This window comes from Chironomus tepperi, unplaced genomic scaffold (assembly GCF_022539635.2).
Source record: "Chironomus tepperi strain 1889 unplaced genomic scaffold, CSIRO-AGI_Ctep_v1 contig_335, whole genome shotgun sequence".
In the NCBI taxonomy this organism is placed as follows: domain Eukaryota; kingdom Metazoa; phylum Arthropoda; class Insecta; order Diptera; family Chironomidae; genus Chironomus; species Chironomus tepperi.
The window spans coordinates 1931234-1949250 of NW_027226457.1; the positions used below are offsets into that span (position 1 = coordinate 1931234).

The 18017-nt window shown below is 31.9% G+C and overlaps 2 protein-coding genes across 18 annotated transcripts in view; one reads left to right on the forward strand and one right to left on the reverse strand.

Annotated features, from left to right (window-relative positions):
- Window positions 1–18017, reverse strand: part of LOC139093193 (myb-like protein P) — a 143605-nt gene that overhangs the window by 35891 nt on the left and 89697 nt on the right. The window lies entirely within an intron of this gene.
- On the forward strand, window positions 5797–17577 carry b6 (pentraxin-related protein b6). Its single transcript, XM_070643829.1, has 5 exons — window positions 5797–6146; window positions 6534–6684; window positions 15360–15574; window positions 16005–16226; window positions 16286–17577. Exons 1-5 carry the CDS (start codon window positions 5916–5918, stop codon window positions 17063–17065), a joined length of 1599 nt encoding a protein of 532 aa, XP_070499930.1. The 5' UTR covers window positions 5797–5915; the 3' UTR covers window positions 17066–17577.

Here is an 18017-nt window from a genome sequence, read left to right on the forward strand (position 1 = left end):
TTAATTTCCTTATTAATTCATATTGTCGCTCAATTGTGAAAACATTAATGTTATTTTTTGTTTTCGAAAGTACTTTGACGGGCGTCAACAAATAATTAAAGCGCTTCAATATCAATTAACACGGCCATTAAAATTTTCATGCATAACTTCATATGAATCTGACTGTGGCTTTTTAATATAAAAATTGTAACTTCTATGTAAAAATAGAGACAATGTAGACTTACATAATAAACAACCGTGTGTGCATGTATCGAAAGCTAACGATACACAATTTACACAATTGAAATGCACAAAAAAAATATATTTGTGCATGCTTAACTGTCGCAGATATTTTCATTTCTGTTAGTTTTTGTTTGTTTCCATTGCATTGCTACATTTATTTATATTGTAAAGACTCAAATGTTAAGTTTTGAATGTTTATGACTTTTCAATAGAAAACATTAATTCCGAAATATTTGACAGTAAAATTACGAAATTATGATGAAGTGATTTGGAAATTGAGTCATTAATTTCTGTGAATCGAGAGTTAATTGAATGTCATTAAGTTTTGATCTGTTTGGAATTCTACAGAAAATGATTAACTTTATTGACTGAATTGATGCTGGATCAGGTGTGAAAATAGCAGCATACTTGTTAAAATTTGTTTTACATCACATTTTGGGCTTTTATGCACTTTATGTCATTAGCTGTGTGAAATTTCTTCAGCTTACCCGTTTGGTATGTCATCTATATTCAGTTATTGTGATGTTATTGTACAGACAGTGCTGATTTCCTTGAATTTTTATTTAATTTCAAAATTGTGCTTTTTTTTACAAACTTTACTAACGCTTCGAACTTCTAATTTTGAACTTTGACTTTCGTTTGAATTTTGAAGTTCAAAATTGGAACTTTCGTTAAATTGAACTTTGAACTTTCATTGAATACGTTTTTCAAATCTCAAATGAACGTTACAAATTCAATGAGTTTCATTATTCGAGTTTTTGTGACAAAACAATACCAAAATGGCTTGAAAGATACTGAATATTAAGAATAATGACTTATAGACTGTTCTAACATAAAAATAACTTAATTACCAAGTAATGACATTTTAGATACCACAAGTTAATGTCAAAGTACATTATAATTCAATTTTCCCTCAATCTTCATCGATCACATATCTACGTGACCTTAAAATGTAAAGAACGTAAATTTTTTACATCAATATCAAATGTCATAATATTAAGATCAGAAGCGAGAGACAGTAAAAAAAATCAATAACAAAGTATTAGCATCAGCGAGACATATAGCGACAAAAATGGGAGACAGTGAACAAGAGAGATAGACAGACGTACAAGTTACAAATGTGTCACATATCAATGTAAAATAAAAATACAGTATAAAAAAAATTCAATCTATTGTATAATTGAAAGTGTTTTTCGCATGTCTGCGCATGCCATTGTAACATTTTTTCTTTCATCTTTAACTGCCTTTAATACTCGAGCATGATGATGATACTTTGATGTAATTTAAGATATGTAATGTAAATTTAAGTGACTAATTAACTCATGTAAACATTAAAGCTCATCACTTGAAGGTCGACTTTCTTTGAAAATTTGAACTATATTTTGGATATACCTAATATTCAAAGCTGTTATGCATTCATGACATTATTATGTTGCTGATGATGAGTATTATAATGGTCATATAACAAACACCCAACATTGCAATTTCACTTTCATGAAAAATAACAATTAGATGCCAAATCGAGGAAGTTCTTTTTTATAACAGCGTATTTTATATTTTTTACGCCCGGATTCCTCAATTTGCATGCAACTGAACTCTAAAGTGAAACTTTTTTTTGGCACAAGCTTGTAGATTTATAAGCGAATGCATATTAAGCTGTTTAGAGTTTAATTACTATCGTCACAATTTTATTTTGTTAAGCATTTGTTCACTAACTTGCATAGAGCATTGTATGTTTTGGTTTTTATAGATAAAGTTTTTTGTAGCTGATTTTTCACAGAACTAATGTGATTTGAAGCGATCACTTAGAGATGCTGGGAGAATGATTTGATTCAGACTGTCGTTTATAATTTTTTGATACAGTAATTTGGAGGAGATTGTTAGTATTTAAAGTTAATATATAGTTCCTTGTTCATGTTTCTAATGATCTATAATATACGGACTACACCATCCGATACCAACTCCACCTTGAAGTATTTAGACTGTCTGACTTCTCTCAATATGCACCTACAACCCGTTCTTCAATGAGTTCCCAATATGACCCCTCCCAGAGAATGGTCCCAATGTGTCCCCAACCTCCAATATGCTCCCAATGGGTCCCAATATTCAATATGCCATAAAATCCCCAAAATCTTCATCATGCGTTTCATGTCGTATTCATGCCATCACGACAATTTCTACTTCCACTAATCCGCAAAAACATTTTTGCCACAATTTTGAAAATTCGCACTCAATTTTAATTCAACTGCACGAGAGCTCGTTTTACTTACATACATTTAACATGTTAATGAAGATGCGTTTATGTAATTATTATTTAAAAAAACACTTGAAATATACAAACGTGATTTTTTTAGGATTATTATTAATTGCACTACCGTAAACATAATGAAAGAAAAATATGGAAAGAAATTAAGTAGTTTATGGTAATTATTAAATGCAAGAGTGGAAAAACTTTCGTTATAAATTTTTATAGACTTGATTTTTTTGTGTACGGAGGTTGATTTGTAAGTGATGGGAGCTGGTAAGTCAACTAGCATCAATTCTAGTGACACTAATGTCTGTCTGAAGCATGTTTATATGGGACCTTGATGAACAGGGGCATATTCAGGGGGTAGAGAGAGATATGCTCCTCATGCTGACCATCACTGTCTTATCACTGTATGAGGATGACAAAGCATGCAATCAGGGGACGGAATGCTTCCCGTAACATCCAAACGACCCCATAGATTTGACTACTTTCTTATAACATACGCGATCTTCTTATCCACGAGTGGGAAATGAACTTGTATGGAAATTTTTTTAAAAGCTCATTTTAAAAGATAATCAAAAAAAGTTATGAAAATGGATGATAAAAGCTGATTTTGCAACATGCTGCAATTTGCTGAGTAATAGATTTAAAAGCTGTGAATATATACAATGTTGCCTTCAATTAGAGGCAATTTCATTGTTATCAAATTAAATTCCATTTTTCTCATGAAACTTTGTGTCAATCATAAATCGCAGCATTTGGCAAAGGAATTTCATAATTTTATTTGATTGACTTTCTACAAGTTTCTATAAACCTATCAATCAATCCGAAAAAAAAATAAACATTCAACAGACTCTATTCACATCAATTTTGTAGACTTTAATGACATCATCGACATCATTTGGATTTCCCTTATCTTAACTTTAACCTTGGAAAAGGAGAAAAAGTGAATGACTGGAACATATTTTATGCCGGTCATACTGATCAGACTTGAATAATGTAAAGAAAAAATTAAGCAAGTACTCGTTCTTACCGAGTGACTTAAGCGCATTTTTGTTCAAGCAATCCTAGAAAGTGATTAATTACCGGTTTTTTGGAATTCAAAATTTCTAACGGTTTTGAAAAATTTGAATTTCGAAAATTACTTTTGCGCAACGAACTTCAAGTATGTTTAAAAATGAAACTTGAATAAAATCATTAATTATCGAATTTAAGTAAGAATTATTACAAGATTTTGTAATGACTATGTGATGCGCCAATAAAGGCAGTCGACCGAACAACTGACTAAAGCTGTCTTTATTCACAAAAATGCGCTAAAAAGAAACAGATCAGACATAAATTAATACAATATTTCAGTCTGACGGTCGACCTACATTACGCCATCCTCCATTATCTCATTTCATTTCTTTTCAATGGACAATAAGTAAAGATTATCGGATTTTTAACACGTCTCGATGATTCCGTTGAATGCTTAAATATTGAGATTTAATTAAATGTGAAGATTTAATTTAAACGCTTTAAATAATGTTTTCAGGATTTACTTTATATAAAAAAAGAAAGAATATGTAGCAACAGGCCTGCAGAATGCGGAAGACATGTGACTCATGCATGTTGCTAGGCTATAAGCTGAGCTGAATTTTATATGAGATAATGAAGTTTTTGTTCAGAATTCAAGGATCTAATCTTACAGGAACTATTATATAATTGTGTGCTGTATTCCAACCTTAATTAGAGGCAATAATCTCCAGAAATAATCTTCTAAAATTAAAACTCATTTCCAATTAATTCTATTAAAAGTTGAGAATTTCAATCAATTTAAATTTGAGAAAAGTAGATCCAAAGATCACATTAAAATTCCACGCATTCAAGGAAACACAAATTGTAAGTATAATGACTTTGTCATGTTTATATACGATTTACAAGCATTATACAGAATGTTATCCTACTTTGTATTATTATTTAAGGTGTATTAAGCTCATTCTAATGAAATTCTACAGTATGTGAATTTTAAGCAATTTTGTAGGATTCTAATGTATGTATCACAAGCGACACATAGTAGGCAATTATGGTATGTATATATAGAGCAATATACAATCTATGAATAACACATGGAGGCTTGGGTCGCCCGGATATCTTTATTTTAGGGTTTGGCTAAGAAACGCAGGTCCGCATTTTTGAAATTTTTGCGAATTCTTAACTTCCTGGACTTGAACTCGACTTTGTTGCAATTGACGTAATTTGACTTAATTCCCGAATCGATTCAAAATCACAACCACAAGGCCGGCGTGACTCTGGCAAGGTGCCATATTTAAGCCAAATCTGGCATTAAGCCAGAGTCACGCCGACCAACATACTATTTGAGATTAATACCTCTGCGAAGCTAGTTTGATCGTGATTTTAGAGATTGGAATTAAGTCAGCTTAAAGAGCTTTCGCCTGTGTCTTCTAATATTGATATAATGCTTGCATCTATGTATGGCCTCAACCTAAATGACAATTAAACAAGATCCTCAAAATTATAGCAAATTATAAAGCCATCAAAAATTTATGACATCTCAAAACTAGCTTTCCTGCCTTTAATTGCCTATTACACAATCAAACAGAAATTATAAATTGATTGTAAAAAATCAAAACCCAATAATCTACATATATCACCTAAATCAGCCTCAAAACATTTCCCCACCTTTCACTTTAACGTCTTTTATTGCCGATATAGATGTTTATGTCTAAAGAAAAACAGCAACAAAACATGTCATAATGATGTAAAATAACAACAAAATAATTGAAAAGTGCAACTGGTAGCAATAATCGAAACAAGCAAATTGCTTCCCCTCTTTTAAAAAAGTTTATCAGCTGTTGAAGCTTGTTTCATTCCCACTTACAGTTCCTATAATATTAAATAAGAATCTAAGATTAAGCCTTTCGTGAGGCATTCAAATTGAGTTATCTGACAGGCAATAAAAAGTTCTAGAAATGCAAATTCAAAATGAAAGAAGAAGTTTCGACTTCTTCACTCATTTCCTTCCTTACAATTATCGATTACGTCAGGCATAAAATACAAACTTGATTTTCAACTTGCTCTCTTTTATTTGCGCGCATTTTTTGTTTCACTTTTGCTTTTATTTCTTGCTTTGATGTTGAAGAAAAAGAAATACAACAACAACAGGCATAGGCAGCTCAAACTTCAATTGAACTTTTACGGTTGAGTGTAGCTTTATGCTTTTTTTTTGTTGTTGTTGTATTTTATTTTTTTCATTATTGTTCGCTGCAATCCATCTAAAGGCAGCCGCAGCAGATTCAAGATTTAGTTACGATCGAGCAGTCAAACAATTATATCGTTGAATATTTTTTTTTCGTGCTGCTAACAAGTTTCGGTGAATTTTTGAAGAAAAAAAAAATTAAGTAAATTTTTGGCAAATTGAAAGTGAAAAAAAAATTAAAAAATCATGAAAAGACTTTTAGTGAATTTAATTGCAATTCTGCCGGTGATTAATTGCTGGACGCCACTTGCGTCTCATACAGCATCATATACAGTGCAACATTCTTATCCGTCACTTGGTAGTGAGACTGAAATACTCAAAAAATCTAGTAATGAGATTTACAGTCACGACACCTCCGTTGATCATCTATTTGAGTCATTCCATGCTAAATCTAATGGTTATAATGTTGAATCTCCAGTAAGTGCACTCAATGTAAATGATGGAAGATATTTAAGTGCGAAAGCATTGCATTTTAGTAGTAACACTTTTAATGGAAATTTCTACGAAGTAAGTAACTTTTGGTGATGCTTTCAAAATTGTACTTCAGAATTATAATAATCTACTTATCCATTCTTTACTACTACTTCTCATTCAGTCACTTCTCATGCTTCTCACTTCACTTATTCATTCATTTGCGATGCGCTCTTAAAGCTATTAATAATTCATTTTCTTCCTCTCATTTTGTTCTTACTACATCCATCAAACTTACTTTCTTGTTACTTGAAAAAGCAACTTCCATTGTGTATTTGTGGAAGGAAAATTCCCTTTTTTATTCTTAACTTTTTTCTTTTGTTCATCTTAAAGGATGCTTGTGCCTTCGATAAATTTGCAATTGATCATGAATCAACTATTGATTATGATACAAGTACAGTAAAGACAATGGATCAATTTACACTTTGCTCGTGGGTGCGCTTTACAAAGCACGATGGTGATCATGTCATTTTTACTTATTCAGGTGAGTTTAATTTTTTTGGGGATTTATTTGGAAATGAGTGGACACAAAAAACATACGGAAAGCACACGATGTAGAAATGGTCGAAAATCCTGGCCCAAACTGACTTGACTCAGGAATGTGGTCGGGTTTCATAGAATCTGACCTGGCATCAGAGTCTAACTGGTATCGTGCTAGATTTTCGACCAGTTTTTCATCGTGTGCCTTTCAGGACATTAGAACTAGTCATCAACTGGACATTAATTTGCCATCAATTAGTTGCAACGTATTTTTGTCCATTCCGTATTATTTGTGAAAGTGAGAGTGAGATTAAAAAATTAAAAAATTAAAAAATTGTGAATTTATGCTGAATCAGCTAGCAAAAATTAATCAAATTAGTGAAATGCTTAAAAAATGTTCCAAAATGATCACGTGTCTGACAATTCGGACAAAGAAATTTCATTGAATAGAAGCATTTCGGTGTGGTCAGGGCACCCTATCGTGTTCATGACATTCAGCTTCCAAACAGCTTTATGACTGTATCTTGGCAATCGTGATTGATTATCAAGGTGATTGTCTTTCGTGTGAATATAAATAATCTGTTATACATCCAGACAACTTTTGATCAACTATCCCAAAAAGACTCAAAGACTCAATTAAAGGAGCAATCAAACTCATTATCCCAAAAATGTATCTTAATTTTATTCTAATTGCTACATAATAAGCTATAATCAATCTAACATGACTTTCAGTTTGTAAAGCTACTTCATATGATCAGGGACGTAGTCAGAAATTGTCTGGAGTGAAGAATGGAGTTTGAAGAACTTTTCTCGAAAATTCCAAGCAAATTGAAGAATTTATGTCCATAATGGAGAGGACTGAAGGAGGTTTGGGAATCATATCCCTGAATACACCTAAGCATTCAAAGACATCCGCTACCTCCAAGTTTCATGACAATCTAATTCATTAATAAAGGAATTTAATCGGCAGTCACTCATAAACCTTATATGTATGATCATTCCAACCTAAATTGAATGTAAATTATATATCTATTGTCATATGCAGATATAAGTACAAAATTATCGATTAAAAGTGTTTGCACCTGTTTCCATATAATGATGATAAATTATAGGTATTGTAGATCATTAACAAGCTTTTGTGTCGATAGAATTCTAATTTAAATCAGACCAGGATCTATGCTGAATTGCAAAAAAATAAATTTGATTGCTTGTCGTCAAGTCGAAGCTCGTGATACTCATGTAAACTTAATGAGATTCAATGTTCTCGCTCGTTTATTTCATTGAAAGGAACTTTTTCATTCTGCTTAATTGAAAAGCATTTAAAGTAGCTTCGTAAGAATTTTTTCATGCTTTTTGTGCTTCTCAGAAAACTTTTGAAGGTTTTTTGAACGAAAAAAATTTTCTTTGAAATTTTCTTTTCCGAATTCAAACTCAAAACGTAGAAAAAAATTTACAATTTTATAAGAAACATGGGAATTTATGCATGCATGATAAGCCATCCATAAAAAAGAATTCGAATTTTTTTTCTTGGTAAATCTGTCTATGTCTTCATATTAACTAGGATATAAATCCATCAATCAAATCGAGAACATTGTAATACAGCTTGTTCATGCGACATGTGTACAGTAACAGTAAAAGAATCCCTTAACATACACAAAGAATATGTTAATGCTATTCAGAACTTTTTTAACGATTCACATGAAGTCGCAAACTTTTGAGCCAAGGAAAATCTCTGATAAAAATTTGCTAAAGAGTTTTTGTCTTCTTTGGATTGATTTTTTTGTGGGGAGTTTTGGATATGGTGTCTTGAAACTTAAGGTCGACTGAGATCAAGGCTAAGTAACTTGTCTTAAATTGTACGATTGAGAATGAGGTTAATTGAGTGCCTGAGACTTGATTATGATTTTTGAATGAAAAGGTCAAGTGAAAATCAAAAGGACGAGGAGAACGGGGGTCTTAGGTTGATTAGGAGTCAAATTCCTTAATACGACCTTCAATTCTAAGGTTTTAAGTAAGATCCATTCACGTAAACCAAGTTGCAAGCTAGTTTCCAACTCCCTCTTGAGTAAGCTCCTGACTATACCCATTACCCCACTCATGCTTCCTCATTGCTTTAATGATCAACAGAATCTGTTAAATTCAAGTATTTTGTGCTATAAAAGACTGAAACACGTCATTCATATCCAACCCCCTCAATTCTTTATCTTGCCATTTTTTCTGCATATCAGGTTCCATTAAACATATGATTAAGTTACTCACTCACATTATTTTTCATTTACCATTTCTATTTCACGTACACACAGTGCAGAAAAATAAAATTACGTAAAACTTTCTTTCTCGTATTTTTTTGCTGTGCTTCTTTTTGTTTCTCGCTTGATTATTTCATTTTCAAACATGACTCGAGATAATTTTTTACGACTGTTTGTCGATTATTGACGATTTCCTACTGTGTTTGTGTTTATCTTCATGCTGTATGACATGAGACAGAGTGAGATAAAAAGGCAGTGCAATTAAAACATTTCCCATTAATCTTTTGTGAATCTTTATGAGCGGTAAATATTCATTCTTTGTTGCTAAGCAGCCGCAAGCAATTTATGCTGAGTTCCTTAATTAGGATCTTAAATTATTTAAATTTGTTATGAATTTAAGATGTTTTTGCAAATTTTCAAGACAAAATAGCTGAAATATGCGTAAAAATATTCAATAACCTGTGCCTAATAATGAATACAGTATAAAGTCGCGATTTAAATTGAATGAATATATCCGAAATGGAGCAGAAAATGATTTATTATTTGCAAATTACCCCTTAAAGACATGAAACCATTTATGTGATATTTAATAAATATTGAAGACATTTCAAGTTCAAATTAATTGCTGACAAAAAGACTTTTAATGAGTTTGTGAGTTTTGTATATTAACTAATTAGGTAATCAAATTAGAATACCGAGCTGTACATGATTTTGAGGTGTCTTTTGTGATATAATTGAGTTTGCTCAGACTAACTGGTCACACTGAGGCCGAATTTATCGAATCTCTTGAAGCTAAGGTCATGCCCATGATCGAATTTCTGGCTATTTATACGCTGTGTGTTTTCGGCGACCTAGTTTTAATTCGTAACTTGAGCAGTTAGTCACCTGGAGAGCACAAGAAGTAGAAATGGCCCCAAGCTGGCATGATTTAGCCTCAGGTTAGATTTGATGAAATCCAGCCTCAGGCCAATGTCATGTCGGATGGCTACGTCGTATGTCTTCCCGGTAATTTGCTTTATTACTGTACAATGAACAGCCAACCAAAGATAAGCACTAGTGAGTAAAGTTAAAGAAATCCCAAATTTATGTCTTTAATAACGTCATTTTCGAATCCTTGTGTTAAATTCCAATCAAATTCCAATTACACAATAATCAACCCAAGAATTCAGGCTTTATATAAACCACAAAGTCTACAATAAAGTGTGCATAACACCACCTACAACTATTCATCTCGATTTCCTTGAATTTAATCATATTAACACTAAATAATCACATAAGATGTTGTAAATATACTTCAAAGCCCACAAAAAGCGACAATTTTAAATCCTAAATTAAAACACTGTAAAGACAGGAATTTACATCAGCATGTGTTACTACAAAACAACTTGAATATGTAAATTCAATTTACAAAGAATTCAATAAAAAGACATAAATGTAAGATTTAAATCAAGAAGTATATCAGGTTTTTAGAAGCAAATATTGAAATTTGTTTAATTACATGCTCATGGATATACGCAAATTCTATAAAGCAGATTTTAATTAAATTTAAATATTTTCAACTTTTGTGGTTTCCTAAATTGACTTTATTGTTGCTTGCTAAGTTCAATTTGAAACAGAATTTTGTGTGAATAGTTGGAAAGGCTGCTCGAAAATAAGAATCAAAAGCTCTATTTATCGGATAAAGAATTGAGGTCACAGCCAGCATTAATATTAATGAAAAATTTAAAATTTAAATCTCAATCCTCCCAAAATTTAAAACATTCATTATGCTCGGGAATTTCAGACACGACACAACTAAATCTCATAAAATATTTAAGGCAGTTGTGGACAACTTGTGTGCCGCGGTACACTAGTGTGCTGCTAAAATTCATTAAAAATGGCATGAATTGTATGCTGTGTGCAGTTTCGGTAGTTGAGGCTTACCACCAAGGTGTGTCGCGTCACACAAGTTGTCCACCACTGACTTAAAGTCTCACATGACAAATTTTAAAGTAAATTTTAAATAAAAAGCTTTAAAGTCGTGTCTTACCCTGCAGTAATTAAAGCAAGTCGCTGTTACTATTTAATTAAATTTAATTACATTGATTTTAATCTATGAACCTTGAATAAACTTTTCTTTTTCCATCTTAATCCACTTGTTCTTATTCTGTCGACTGTGATTGTTCTCTATGTGAAGCTCAAATGAGGTGCGAAGGAATGTGATTAATGATAAATTCCGATTCCCCACAGTTAAATTCACAATATCAGATATGATAAAAGATTAAAGAACAGGTTGACTTAAAGACATCCCCAGTGGTTATGTTGTTGTTTAATATATTAATCTCAAGAGAGACTTGCAGTGGGGGGAGATTATGCAATAATTTTAATTATTTTGCTGCATTCAATGAAATTGAAGTAGAAATTTTTTTTTATACTCCATAGAGTTGTAGGTTTGTTGAATGTACAATTCACGGGTGGTTGGAGATGAATGAAATGGAATAATGCAGATAGACATTAGGAAGGTAGATTTCTATCATTATGTGTACATCCTATAGAGAGAGATTCTCGGAATGTGTTGTGGATAATGTTGTAGATATTCAGTCAGTTGTCGGTTCATGAACTTTGCCTGGGGATGAAAAAGAGCTTTAAATGCTTTAAGGGATTTTTTTATCGGATGTATTGAGGAATTTCTTAATTGAAAATTGATTTGTATTGGACTAAAAAATTGAAGAATTCGAGTATCATGTAGAGTCAGTTTTCTTGACAAGTTTTAGACTTGATTTTGAATCTTTGAAACAGAAGGCAAGAGCATTAGTGTAGCATTAGGTATTGTTAATTGACGAAAAGCAGCCAGCGATAAATCGTGCTTCAGACGCCAACTTAGAAAACTCATAGATCACAGTTGATCTGTACGGTTAGTGAATTAAGCAAGTACATTGCCATCATAACCAAATTGTAGCTATACACACATGATAACAAGTATGTCATTCGGGTTCTAATGCAAATTTTCTTTAAACTTTCAATGCTCATCAATCAAAATTAATTCTCAATTATGGAAGCTCCATAAATCATCATCAAATTGTGCCAATTTGTACAATCAATAGTCGCTTCTAATTTTTGCTCAAAATCAAATTAATTAAATCAAAATATTCCCATGTGACCAATAATCAGACATTTAAATTTTGATTCAATAATTAATCAATTTCCCACATGCATGATGCATGATATCAGTGGTGGGCAACCTGTGTGTCGCGGGACATTACTGTATTATTTGAAAATTTATGCTTTGGCATGGTTTACCATCAAGGTGTACCACAATTTAAAAAAGGTTAACCACCACTGCAATATACTGAATAAATTAATTAGCAACATTGATTGCTTGATAGATATTTATTCAATCTTTCGCACTTCATTGACCATCTTTCAATTCCATTAAGTTTCTCCTATTTTGAACATTATGACCAATCAAGTAAATAGAATGAAAGTTCCTTTACTTGCATGAAAGATCAAAATGAAAGAATTTCACTCATGAATGACATTAAATGTAAATATAGTATTGAATATGTAATTCTATATGAGCATTTATGCGACAGATTGACTTACTGAGAGGATTATTATGGAATGCTTTTAATGTTTAATATGGAAAAATATATATTTGTTGTGCTTTTCATGATGTTCTGAAAGCTTTGAAATAATTTTCAATTGACAATATGAATAGGCAGATTGTTAAGGCTTATGGCTGGATTTTATGTCGATACTTTTAAAATGTCGATATTAATTCATTGAACATTTTTAAAAAGGGGATATAAATAAAATTTGAAATCCATGAAGCGTTTGTGGAATTTGTGTTGTCATATCTGTATTGAACATTGGCGGATATGAGACAAAAGTATCTCGGTATACTGAATTAAGCATTATTGACATGCTTTCGACCACAAATGTTGTTTTATTTATCAAAAATCATGCTCGGAAGGCACATGACGTAGTATTGGCCGAAAATCCAGTATCATTCCGATTTGACTCTGGTTTGAGGACGGATTTCATCAAATATGGCTTGGGCCCAGAGTCAAGCTGGCTTGGTGTCGGATTATCAGCCATTTCTACTTATTGTGCTTTCTGGGATACTTGAGCCTTCTTGTCTATGCTTAGTGTGGCTTTAAACATCCAATTTATCAATCATTTAAATTTCAATTTTTGACATCCTTAATAATCAAAGAAATGTCGTCATGTCTGACCTTTTCAAGAATATATCTACGTAGGACTTATGAACATTTATTATATTTGCGTAGGAATCTTCCTTCATATTTCATAACACAGATCCTACATGTTAATTTCCTCCTAACTATATTAAACTTTTTTATGGAATAAAATGGAAAATGAAACTGCTTAGGAAATGAAGTGGTTTTGGAGCTTGATAAAATGATACCTAAAGTTTTGTGGAGGGGAAATAATATTTAAACTTTATAAAGAGGGTTAAAATCAGAGTTCAATAATCTTCAGGTACAATGTCAACAGTCAAGTGATTTCAATTGTATATTTTATGCCTTAATTGGATTTGAGCATTTCAGGAAAGGTAAATTGCATGTTAATGGATTTATTTCACGTTAAATACATTTTTTAAGAAAGAGATTGAAGGCTTGATTCTCAATTATCTTTTGTGTTTATCTTTACTGATCAGCTTTTGAGGGGTCGTTGGTGGGGATGGGAGGTCTTAAGATTTTGTATAGCTTTTTTGGTATGGATCAATCAAGTTTTTAGATTTTATCTGAACTTTCTAAGGATTTTCTTGAAGGGCAAGGTATTGACATCATAATGCTGTTTCTTCTCATATGTCTGGGTCAAGAGCATTCAAAATAAGACTATCACACCGGTACTGACCAACGATAAGTATCAAGTTGATTTCTCTCGAATTTATCTCCATCGCCCGGCATCAAATAACCAGACATAAACTTTCTTTTGTTCTTGAGACTTTAATTGCTCCAATTTGTAACTGGCATGAGGCAAAATCAAGAGACTCGATCATGTTATACAATAAAATACTGACCTTAATTCCATAAATTTCTTCACATTTTACATGAAAAATAATTTAAAAACAAGAAAAAAAGCTTAACAAAAAAAAAACACATACAGCCTCGAATAACTCAATTGAATAATAATCGGAATTAAATTGTCATTAAATGGAATGGGCTTAAAATTGTTCACAAGAAATAATTTTCAACAATAAGAGAAATTAAAGAATGTGAAAGAGGGCAATTATGTAACATTAAGCATCTCAATATCATGAGAATTTTTTAAATCTTTTTTGTAATTCCAGTGCCAAAATAAATGTGCGAATTTTTAAGTCTTACATAACTGCACAATTTGTAGATTAAAAAGTGAATTTTTATATTGAAATGAATTGAACTCAGTTAAGGATTTTGTCCTCCTTTCACTTTTATTTCGTGAGTTCACGTTCTGAATTTTATTGATACAATTTAAATGCCTGATTTGCCCTTGACTGTTACAACAAGAGATTAAAATAAAACTTCTCAGAAATTCTGTTTGAAATATTAAATACTTTAGAGATCTCAGAACCACAACAGCAAGAGCTTATCATCTCAGGTGCTGTAGATAAAGGCAGGGTTGTTGATGTAGGGGAGTAGGCAGAAATTGTTGGAGGTAGGCTGTTGGTGGGGTGAGGGTTTATATGAATCTCCGTCTATTGAATTTATTCAGAAACTTGCATTCATATAACCAGCTCTGGGACAACGGCAGTGATTTCCTTAAGGGAAATGATAGTCAAATGGGTTGGGGACAGGTGGGGTTGGAGGATGGGTGACTGGTTTGTGTATGAATTTAAAATTTATGAGGTATTAAAAATCCAAGCAAATTGAAGAATTATTTCCAAATGAGGTGAGGAAAGTAAGGGGGCCAAGTCCCTATGTTGAACTAGACATCTATATACCCAACACTGTCCACAAGTTCTACATCACAATGACACATCTCGGTTATAAAAACAACAAATTTTCCCCTCGTTCACACAAAGTAATTTGTATTCTAGATTGAAAATCTGTGCATGTACTGTAACTCTGTTTCAGACTACATTAAAATTCCTTTACATATTTTTTTTTGCTCGACGTCATTTTATTTTGCCACTCGCTGTCAACCGAAACCATTTTCATTGAGATAAAATAAAAAGTTCAAGCATAATCTCTCACTTTTTTATGCTAAAATCCACTCAACTCTACTCTAAGTGATTAAATTTGTATGAATTTTAAGCTAGTTGTTAATCTCACACTCACTCCATAAATTTGTTCTATGGCATTCATTTACATGTTTGTATTTACAAATTAATTGCGAATTGCATTTGCTTGACTGTCAGTTCTAAGTTTGAAATGGAGATCAATGCCAGAAATTTGCAATTCAAAAATTTTTCTTTTGAGTATAAAAAAATCTTAATTTTTCTTTACAGTTCACGACGAGCCACGAGAAATTCAATTCTGGGTATCAAATGTGAATAGTTCTAGCTTCGTTACACTTGCTGTACGTGGCTATTCACTCTATCGTTTGGGATATCCATTCCAAATGAAGAAATGGCATCACACGTGTACATCATGGAATGGAAAGACTGGCGAATGGCAATTATGGGTCAAGAGCGAACGTGTTGGCCGCGGATTTTACAATCGCGTAAGTGATTTATTTTAATCCAAATGTTTGACGTAGGTCTTTTCATATTTTATCGAGTAATTCATACCTGAACATTTTTCAAATACTCGGCAGTGAAAATAATAGTGAAATTTATTACAAAGTCACTGCGGAAATACAAGTCGCAGCTTGAAGCTTGTTTTCCTCTCAATGCTATTTATAAATTATGCAAAAAAAATTACATCACAGACTAGTTTGACGAGAGAGTTGCTTTGGCACTCTTTTTTCATTAATTAATTGATGACAATTGAATGCGTAGAAATTTGTTACGTACGAAATTAAATTTTATGGCAAAATGACAGGCATTTTTCATGTACAAAATGAAGAAATTCTTTCATAATGAAAAAATTTTTTCTGTTGCCGCATACTCAAAAAAAAAAGCAGTAAATAATTCTCATATCCACAAACACAGCTCGTTTCCCACGAGATTGAAGCCGGTGGTAAGGCATTCACAGGTGGAAAATCAACAACAGGAAAAGTTTGTGAAGGACTTCACATGGAAGTAACATCATTACAACTCTATTCAGTTGCTTTAAGTGCTGGAAAAGCTCATCGTGATCATAAGCATCATCATGTCCATAAATTTGACCACGATGGTGAAATTTCAACAACAACACCATTACCAAGACCAACAGTAAGTATCACTTTTTCTTGATTAAACTTCCCATTTTCACACCTTTCATTCCGATATAGATTGTGGCAAATCAACCAATAAATCCATTATTGGCGAACGGACAATTTCCATCACGCGTTAAAATCAATTTTGCGGGAGGTCAATCACCCGCATCAACACCAGCACCCGCAACATTAAATACACATTTTAATCGAGGTCAATATAATATTGGTGCACGTAACTTACAGCATCAATTAATTAACAATAATGCTATTCATCATTACCAAAGTCAAAGTCAATTTAATCCACAACCAACACCTTTACCCCAACAACAACAACAAATAAATTTCCCATCATCACAGCCATCAAGTTCAAGTATTCAATTTCCACAAAATGATGCATTACCATTCACATCATCATACACAGGCTTTGGAAGTCATCCAGCTAATGTTGAAATTATTGATGAGTCACAATTGCCAACATTAAGATTCAAGCGTCAAACAAAATCAAGTGATAAAAGTGTTAATGTTGAGACGAAGGAGCAGGAGAAGAAAAAACGTGACCTGATCACATTAACAGAAGTTGGCGATAAATTCTTTGATACAGATTGGTATGATGGATTGGCACAATTTGGCGGTAATGATTTTAAGCAACATTTGTCGGAACATGACAATCTTGAAGATGAAATTAAAGAACATGATCGTGAGCCAGCTGAAGGAGAAGTTGAAGCTGTTCGTTCATATTGTAATTCATGTCTCATAGAGCCATTCGAAAGTGCACTCGTGTTACCATGGAAGAGTGCGCAACCATCCAGTAAGGTGTTAAGAGCGAAAGCATCTAAAGTTTGTGGAGATTTTTAAGTAGCTTTAGTAAGCACGATGATGCATTTTTTAATTTTTAGTTCATATAACCTTGACTTTCATTTCTTATTAATCTCTTCGCCTTTATTTAATTTCCATGAATTATTCATCGCCTCATCCCATAGAATTATAAACAATTTCCACAATTTCGAATGGGAAAAAAACATTACATTGAGATTTTTTTTAATAATTTGTTAATTGTTTCGTGTAAATCACTAGGCATCTATCTGCATTTACAATAATGCTCAATTTAAATTTTATGAAGTGAATCATTGCCAATAATTATTAACTAATGTGGCGAAAAAAATCAATCGAGAGAAAAAGTTACGTAGATATATTCAATTGTAAGGAAAAAAGTCTTTTTACATTTTAAGTCACGTACAGAGATAGATATTATGTACAATTACATTCGTTTTTATTGCCGGATTGACTACGCTTTATGAGATTTGCTGTTTAAAGCTGGTCGAAAATCTAATCGATATCATTTAAGAAATTGAATCAGACTTTGATTATTTTTTTAAAGTTTTGAGTAGATTTCGATTCAATTTGATAAGAAATTTGAGAAAATCTACTAAAATTTTTAATCTTTAAGAATAAAATTCAATTTTAAAGTAATTAGTTGAATCTTTAAACTTCCGCGTGGAACAAGGTTGGTACTTTTAGATATTTGAAATTTCAAATTAAAGAATTTGAAACATTTCAACTTTCAAAATTAAAACTTCAATTTCAAACTTTGAGAATTTAAATTTCAAATTTTAAAAAATTAATTTCAAATTTTTAAAATTTAAAACTTTGAAACTTTTAAAATTTCAAATTTTTAAATTTTCTAAATTTTAAATCTTCAAAATTTCAATGTTTTAAATTTTCAAAATTTGCAAAAATAAAATCTTAAAATATCTACGTAACAATCTCAAATCATCATAACACCTTGCCAGTACATAAAAATCCCCAT

Excerpts from the sequence above, each read along its gene's own strand:
- b6 (XM_070643829.1), top strand. The coding sequence starts at position 5,916 with ATGAAAAGACTTTTAGTGAATTTAATTGCAATTCTGCCGGTGATTAAT. Across the intron at positions 15,575-16,004 it reads GCCGCGGATTTTACAATCGC|CTCGTTTCCCACGAGATTGA; the intron begins GTAAGTGATTTA and ends CCACAAACACAG. Across the intron at positions 16,227-16,285 it reads CACCATTACCAAGACCAACA|ATTGTGGCAAATCAACCAAT; the intron begins GTAAGTATCACT and ends ATTCCGATATAG.